Source organism: Diadema antillarum, unplaced genomic scaffold (genome assembly GCF_040938485.1).
Source record: "Diadema antillarum isolate AM-2024a unplaced genomic scaffold, OU_Dant_1.0 seq00000195_RagTag, whole genome shotgun sequence".
NCBI classification, from domain to species: Eukaryota; Metazoa; Echinodermata; class Echinoidea; order Diadematoida; family Diadematidae; genus Diadema; species Diadema antillarum.
This window is the reverse complement of record NW_027271258.1, coordinates 664,731-674,050: the sequence shown is the minus strand read 5'-3', so window position 1 is coordinate 674,050 and position 9,320 is coordinate 664,731. Positions and strand designations below refer to the sequence as shown.

Below are 9,320 nucleotides of genomic sequence, written 5' to 3'. Positions count from 1 at the left end.
GCCTCAACACAAGTTCGTACACTCTACAAACCTTGGAGCTTAACCTCTACAACACTGGCGTGTATTATTTGTACACAACTAGTCAACTCAACTAAAGGGGTACTGTAATTGCATTCACTTGACATATCCAACTAAATTCTATCACACATGTATAAAAGTTCACCTAATCACTGGTATGCCAAGCCAGGAAAGATAACATACAAGCTGTCATAATTTTCCATACGGTTTATTGGTACAACTGTATCTATGAAATGATATTTTTAACTACCAGCGACCCTGCGGAGAAATCCTCTTGTTATGTTTTCGATAAACTGTAGCTTTATTCACATACGTGTGCTATTACAAGTTGGATCATTGCTGCCTGAAAATTTCAGCTAAGGCAACTTTGTATAGTTGCAGGGCAATTCACCAGTAAAAACACCCATATTAATACGAACAGCAATGCACATTACTGAATTATCTCTACAATTCATGACATCTAGGCACCTTCACTCACTATCTGATTGACAACCCCAGGGTTTCAATTTCATCTGTCGTCTTCATTTTCATGCCAATAGCAAAATTCCATCACACATTTCTCGTTTTGCACGCTTTCTCTACAGCCATATCGAAACATAACGCATTACTTTCAACAACAAAAAACAGTTGTGAAACTAACTTAATTTCACCAATATCTTTAAATAATGAAATTAACTACAAATTACAAAGCCAAAGAGCATGTGTAGTAATGAGAAACGTACCGGAAAGGAGAAAAACTAATTCGTCAATCAGTGCACTCATGTCGTGGTGTGGTCAAAGTCTCTTCGTTGTCAAGGTGATATTGTATGTGCCGGGTTGATCTACCAAACGATGTGCTTCCCGTCCAGCCAAGATGTCTCGATGGTCGTGCTCTTACTCATGGAGAACAGCAATCCGCTCACGTTCCTACCAACGTTTGTCATGCTCATCCAGCCAGGTCCATGGTAGTTTGGCTTTAAAGTTGTCATCATCAGTCCTGTCGTCATCTGTGTCATCTTGCCTCCAGTGTCATCTCCACGAGGAAAGTCCCCGCCCTGGATCACGACGAGATGGAACTTGCTACCTTGGTATCCGCATACTTTCAAATGAATTGCAAGTGCAGCAAAGTTCTTTGTTGGCTTTGACATCGATTTCAGAAGCAAATCAGAAACATTTCTCCTCACTTCCTTGTCGCTGGTCACGGGGTAAAAGAAACCATTTTCAGTGATCACTGTAACTACCGATGATTCGATCCCTGTTTTGACATCTGATGATGTAACAAAGTAGACCAGAGCTACTGATGCCAACAACAGAAGAGTAATGACCTTCATTGTCCTTGTGGTGACGGTTGTCATGCAGACTTTACAGCACACAGAAGTCGCCAGCCTTTGCCTTGTGGTCCATCTTGTTTGCAGGTTGTTGGCAGTGCATATCCAACGTCTTTAATTTTGTGGCATTTCAACGACGAAAGTGTTAGCGTTTCGATGGCATGTATAAGTTTGGATCCCACCGCTGCCACCAGTGTTACGTTTCAAACAAGAGTCAATGAATCAATCACACCAACATAGAATCATTGCATTAACGGAGAGAACATTTATTGGCGTCTTTACTTCAGGAGGACCAAATCCAGACTGACTCCCAAACAGGAGTTTTAGCTTGGCATCATTGCCAGCCAAGTATACAAACAATTAACCAGTTGGCTACTTCCATCATAGAAGCTTGGGATTAAATGAGAAACTAATACAGGTACAATCGGGCAATAGGGTGGTAATTGGAGGGAGGCATGGCTACAACAATAGGACAAAGAGACATAAAGTTGAGACTATTACAAAGGGGTGACATCAAACGTCTAGCTACTAGGGGAGGACAAAGGATAGGTTCTTGCATGGTCAGTATAGTAGATGAGAAAAGGGCTACAATTACTGCTTTATTCTAGGCACCAACAATAAGCTTATAAGTGTGTGTCTTGGTTCAATTAAGATATAGGGGCTAACTAAGCCCTCCACTTTATGACTTTAGGACAAAGGATATTCAATCTGTACACGATATATGTGTGGGAGAATACTGATAAGAATTAGGACATTGACCCTGACTATGAAGTGTAACCAGTATGCAGGACAAGTTACTGACCTTAACAGTATTATCATTTAGTTCCATGGCAACCTGCCGAATACGATGTATGCTCATGAGCAGCTCATTCGCATACGCTTGCATGTTACAGCGCATTTTCATGACGGAAAATTTAAGTTCCTTGTAAGTTTTAACACTTGTAAAATCGTCGGCCTTATGCCAAAAGGGCCTTAACACCATAGACTTTATACACTATTAGTGCCCTTTTGGCATGAGGCCGACGAAATTAACGCTTATACTCGTGAGGCGCTTGGAGTAGATCTGCGTGATAAAATGTTACTGAAGATATTGTCATATCACTATCTGGCCATGGAAAAATGGGCCCATAGCACGCTTTTACGTGACGAAGAATGCCGACTGGGCAAGGAGTAGCCAGCCGCACCGGCCAATGGACGTGACACAGCGAATTATAGCGAAGAACGCAACGCTGCAACGATAGGTAGCTACAACTGTCGTATGGAGTTGTACATGGTTATGCAGAATGGGATTTTAAAGAACAGGAAGAAATATTACCAAATGAAATATATTTAAAGGAAAGTAAGCCTACTAATTCTGTTCTTCACTTACCTTATTTCCAATTAACATACACACACACACAAAGCAATAGTAGCTGTAGTCGAAGTATAAGGGAATTCCGTTGTAAGTCCTACAGAACACACAGTACATTGTAGACGACTTCAATAGCATCTGTAGTGATTTTTTTGCCTTTGTGTCGCACGCGCAGTCACACGCACACACACACAAAGACACACGCACACACACACATACACGCAGAAACTCGTATCCATGCAAACACACTCAGTTCTATGTCATTTCAACAACAACAAAAAAATGAAAAAGAAAAAGAAAAGGAGAGTAATGTTGTTATCTTTGCAGACCGGTATCGATCTGACTTCGTGATTGACTAACGTTTGATGATGAAAACAGCAAGCAATACAACCTTTGAAATGACCATGACCCATCTTTTGTTTCTACAAACCGGATATGTATGGTATGCGATGGTTGTGTATGATGCTTGCGGTGAATGTGCATTTCCTTATTTTTTCTTCCCCTTTTTAATTGGCCTATCTAGGCGATTGAAAATGTAGGTCCGTTCTCTTGTTCTGACGTGCGTCGGCAATCTAGTATTCAGTATTTTGCTGTCATATTTTACATGAATTACCTTCGATACATTGTTCACGATTTGTCTTTACACGTGTGCTATGATTTTATGTGGATACATTTTTATTTGGATTTGTTACATCTTCATGTCCATCAACTCCTTAAATATATTTCTACTGATCATGTGATATTGTATGTTACAAGAATATACTATCATTCTGACGTTTGTATTACTCATGTAGCTATATTGTTTGGTAGTGAAAATAAAACATGAATGAATGAATGGAAAGTTGTTGTCTTGGTGACTGGATACAAGTGAATGAGATAGTAAAATTTGGTTATTTATGCTACCGCTAGTGCTAGTAATGATGATTATTAATCCAGTACTACTAAGTTTTTTTTTTTCACCAAAATTTCAAAGAACATATAACTGAGTGATTGTTACATTACACATTTTTGCAATTATCCACATATAACAGCTGTTGTAATGTGTTATAATATCCATGAAGAGAAAATATTATATTCATCACTCTTTTTAATGGTTTTGCAATATATAAAACCATTGGAATCTTACAGGGGATAGCTAGTAACTGATCAGTGGGAATCAGTGCTGGGAATGCTGGGGGATGATTGTTCCAATCCTTGTGGGATCCATTTAAGAGTACATTACATATCATTGTTATGTGAAAATTGTTTGCTTCAGAATGGTCTCATATTCAAGTAATGTGCAGTTTAAAGTTTCCAGGCTAGCATGTCTGTACAATGACAGGGCATTAAACTGCACATTACTTGAATATGAGACCGTTCTGAAGCAAATAATTTTCATACAACAATAGATATGTAATGTACTCTTAAATGAATCCCACAAGGATTGGAACAATCATCCCCCAGCATTCCCACTGATTCCCACTGATCAGTTACTAGCCATCTCCTTTAAAGTGAATATCGTAGAGCGGTATTGAGCATAGCTGCACCTGACTTCAAGTTATTTATCTCGTGCCAGATCGAAGCGAGTGTCTTTAACTGGCTTCGAGTTGTTTGACCCATGCATGCAGATGATGAAATTGGTCATGTAACATCATTTCAAGAGCTATAAGGATGCATGTTACACCTTGGTGTGCTAGGAAAAGAAATAGTATCACAGTCATACAAGAGTGACATTATGACAGTCCTTCGATTACGACGATACTCATACAGGTTCCATGACATTTGCTCCCGCGACAGTTGCTCTCATGAAATATCTGCACGCTTAGCCAAACATAAATTCTACCCACAAATATAACCCTAACCCTAATCATAATCCTCACATCAAACTAAACCTACAACCCTATCACAACCCTAACCCTAAGTCCTTGAAGAAAATAAGACCGGAGCAATTGTCGCAGGAGCAAATGTCGTGTCACCACTCATGCAACAACATTGACAACCGCTGCTCTCTCTTCTATTTTTAATTTTCTGCGACTGGAGTCCGTAAAATGTCGCTGATTGTTTGTTTGTCTGTTTGTTCGTTTGTTTGTTTGTTTATTTGTCTGTTTGTTTTATTTCCGACATAAACATACATAAAGATATAAAAGACAATATAAGGTACAAGGAAAATGATACATCACTCATAAAATGAAACATACATACATAGCAAATGAGTAGTGTGACACATCATCGATATACGAAGAAGAATAGACTGTAGGATTAGATAAAGATAACGGCTGGATAGCCCATAATCAGCTGCACTTTTCTGGTGCCGCTGGTCTTCCAATACCTCAGTGAAGAAAAAGGGAAGTGAAGAATTGAGCTGGGTCATAATGTCAAAGGAAAACGTAGACGAAAGGGCCAAACCGTGACCAACGCTATACGGAAAGATTCAATACATTTCAAAACTTTCGCAGACACAGCTGGATACCATGTACGGTATATATCCGGATCGGTCGCAGTTCTTTCGGAGACTCTTCATGCGGTTATCCTCCGTCGTGTGATCAGAGATGGTTACTTTGTCGATCGACAGAGGCTTTAAAGGAAACCAAAACCCAAAGAGCAATGTGGATTGAGTGACAGCAGCAACATTAGCAGAACACATCAGTGAAAGTTTGAGGAAAATCGGACAATCGATGCAAAAGTTATGATTTTTTTTTAAAGTTTTGGTGTAGTAATGACTGGATCAGGAGACTATAGAGTTCATGACGTCATGCGTGGACAACAATATGAAGAAAATCTAAGTAAAATTCAACGTGCTTTATCTTTTCCAGCGTAATGAAAGAACACTTGACTAACCGCTTTTAGAAAGCAGGGGGATTATTACTACCAATAGCATATGTCATTATCAAGTTGATGGAATGTGCAATTTTCAAGAAAAATGATATTTTTTGTGGAATTTTCTTTATATTTTCTCACTCATTTAAGGGTTACATTCGAGGTGAAGGTTATAGGTAGCATATTGTACATTGTGTAGATGTGTTCATTGATTAATGTATATTGATGTATTGATATATATCTTATTTATGTTTTAGATGACAAGTAATGTTGCATGAAAGTATGCTTATCTGATATAGCTAGTACGCTAAAAGATTTTCAACAGAATAACCGATGTATTTGTGTCTTTTTAAGATTTCATATAAATTGTTATCTCAATAGTTTAAGAAACATTTGCATATTGAAAATTACTTTACATTGTGGCTACCATGCCTCAAATCCACTGTTGCCCGCGATATCGGTGTTTATCAACATATTTAAACCTCAAAACAAATCAAATCATCATTATTATTAGAATGGTTTATTTGATAAAAACTGGCAAACTCGTAGCCCGAAGGATAAAATACATCGCAATGACATAATATAAATACCTCCAAATTATATAGAACACATTGAACTGTCGTACATATAGAATAAAACTAAGATGACATTTGGTACATTAACACCTGCGTTAGAGAAGAATTTGCTATATCCCTGAATATCTGTATGTTTAATGTTTTTTTTTTCTCTATGTTTCGGTCATTTGTTGGACCCGAGGCGTGCTCCTCATCTCAATCTTTACGCTCGATTTTAACTGGGACCTACGCTCGACAAGCTTGCTTCTATGTAGGTTCCATCATATTTCTTGAGCATTCATTCTCAGATTCCAACTTTTATGGATCGACCACTATGGTCTACTGTATATGTTTGCAATATTCTATGTATGTCTCCTAGTTGGATATCATGTATTTCATTTTGTAATATTATGCCTCCTAGCTGGATCTCATGTATGATTCAGTTTTATTATATTTGATGTATTTTTCCATCGAGAAATATGCAAAAATATTGAATTGAATTCATTGAGCAAGGTCATTATATTCAATCATGTCAAGCTATACATAGATAATGCTACTGCAGACTGTTTCGAAATGTTTTAGGGTAACTGCATTTTCTTAATCCTTAGAGGGAAAATCCCAAGAAAGAGACTAGGGTTCACAAATCCGAGACAAACTGCTTTGAGTCATTTCTATTATTAATTTATTTATATATTTATATATTTATGTATTTATTTTTTCTTTTTAAAATCAAATTAAGGTAGAGGAAGGATTGCTAATATTTAGAATATCAAACAAATTGGAAAAATCAATGTTGTTAATATAGATTGCTTTTTTTATAGAGTTAATGACTAATTGACCACGTCACGTGATAAAGAATGTGAATTAGGGCCTACTTAGATCTGCTAAAACAAATTCCATGCCGTCGTTGTGAAACAGGTGCCGTGGGTATCACACATTTTTTTCTACATCGACGGCAGAACGTGTCGATCAATTAAAAAATCACTGTTTGAATGCATGCAGGATATTATTAGCTTAAGAGACGTAAATATGCGATTGTCGATTTGGGTGTGGGGAGAAATGCGCATCAGAATTTAGTGAGTCGATGTGTAAATGTTTGTCGCTGTTTTTGTCCGTGTTTTCTTGTTTAAATTTGCTTTTTCTCTATGATATACCCTACTTGTTTTCCGTCTCACTCTCCCTCTCTCTCTATGTCTGTCTCTCTCTTACACACACACACACACACACACACACACACACACACACACAAACACACACACCATTGCCAAAGACAACAGTCTACTTTTCTCTTTATCAAGACACGTGCGCGCGCGTCCCACCCATAAACCCCATCCCCCTTTCTTGGGCAAACTTCGGACAATAGAGCAAAAAATCCATCATACTGCCCGTGACAAGTTTCATTATATCTGAAAAGATCGAGCTCCGAACTGGTATGGGTCTATTCAAAAGAACTTGTCACGTCTTACTCGTCAAAGTTTTCTCCCATAACAGTGATCGGATACAACGAAGTACGTACTTCATGCGATTGTATTTCTAAAAGTGTTTTCTTCGTTCAGCATGTTCAGGGAGGTGAGTCTCGCCTCCCTGCTTCGTTGTAAACGTGAAGATGGAACTTATTATCAGTCTGAATTTGTATCTGAATATATTTGGCAGTGACTGGAATTCATTCATACTACTTTCGTGGCCAACATTGTTGATAATCCTAGGGCATTTAGCGATAGACATCTGAAAACACCATAATGACGTTTTGTTGACATGAAAACGCCTCCCCATAATATACCGTGTAAACATAACCTGGTCATAAATTTCTAAAAATATGCCTTTGTGCTGTTCTGGGTTTACCATTCTATTCTGAATTTTTCATGACGTGAGTTAGAATAATAACCAGAATAGTGCGTATCGCGGCCTTGACCCTATTATTTTCATTTGTCTATACCATTGTTGCTCTAATGAATGTGGGGGGCGTTTTGGCATTACAGTGGATAAGACTCTCGGCTTCTAATCGGAGGACCCGAATTCGATTCCCACCCAGTACTTATTTCCTTGGACAAGATGTTTTTACCCATCATGTCCCTCTCGACCCAGGTGTAAAATGGATACTTTGCAACGCTAGGGCAATAATGGGAGGGTGCACGTCACGAGATCAACACCCACAAGTCATACAGCCCAAGAGTCATACAGCTCACAAGTCATACAGCCCACGAGTCATACAGCTCACAAGTCATACAGCCCCCTAGTTAAACATCCCACGAGTTCGACACTAAGTAAATAAAGCCCACGAGTTCGACCTTAAGTAAAATAAGCCCACATGTTACACAGCCCATGAGTTCGACACTACGCACAAAAAGCTCACAAGATCGACACTACGCAGACAAAGCCCACGAGACCGACACTACGCTTAAAAGGCTCACGAGACCGACACTAGGCAAAGAAGCCCACGAGACCGACAAGATGAACAGCGCCACCAATATACCAATTGATTGTATAGGGTGTTCAGATAATGGCATAAGCAAGATATGAAAGATGGCAAAGGAGAGTTGCTAGGGTGTTACCCAGTCAGTTGCCCTCCCTCCCTCCCTGAACTGTTCAAGATTTGAATTGTGTTTGCATGTGTGAGTGTTGGTTGAAAAAAATAAACAAAATTCAGTAAAAGTGTGCATGAGATCTTTCCACATTAATTTCGAGAATGCCAAAACAACCTCGTTTCCCTTTCCGCAAAACATATACCGGTATACACCTACAATTGTACTTAGAAAAAAAAAAAAAAACATGGTGTGGACATTTAGATCAACCATCTAGAAAAATACCCACCTGAAAAATGAAGTTTACAGGAAAATATTTCACAAAATGGACAATGTTGCAGTGCACACCTGCTTCACATATCTGAAGGGGGAGTAGTCACCAACGAATGTGCTGATTTAGTATACATTCACAGAAAATAATGTAATCGTTTATTAAAGGTAGCATAAAGGATTCAGAAAAAAGAAGATGCATCTATGAAAATAACTATTCTATTTATGGAAAATATGCCGTTTTGAGGAGAATGAGATAACAAACACAAGCCACAAATCGAGGTGAATCGCTGTGATATAAAATGTTTACATCCATTGAATGTCAAAGCAGGGGTATAAGCAGGCGGATAGGACATCTAATAGGGCCTACTTAACTAGTGAAGCGAGAAAGAAAAGGGTAAAAAATTAAACTTACATAATGTCCACCGTCTAGCTAAAATTGGGAAAGCCTATCAAGAAAAGCACGATGGCATCGAAACTTAAGGCCTACATTGTTCTTGTC

At 38.5% G+C, this 9,320-nt stretch overlaps 1 protein-coding gene across 1 annotated transcript; it reads right to left on the bottom strand.

Annotated features, from left to right (window-relative positions):
- Positions 1–839: 839 nt before the first annotated feature.
- LOC139728737 (peptidyl-prolyl cis-trans isomerase B-like) lies at positions 840–1,352 on the bottom strand. The gene has a single exon (XM_071639677.1). The coding sequence runs from the start codon at positions 1,350–1,352 to the stop codon at positions 840–842; it is 513 nt and encodes a 170-aa protein (XP_071495778.1).
- Between the last annotated feature and the right edge of the window lie 7,968 nt (positions 1,353–9,320).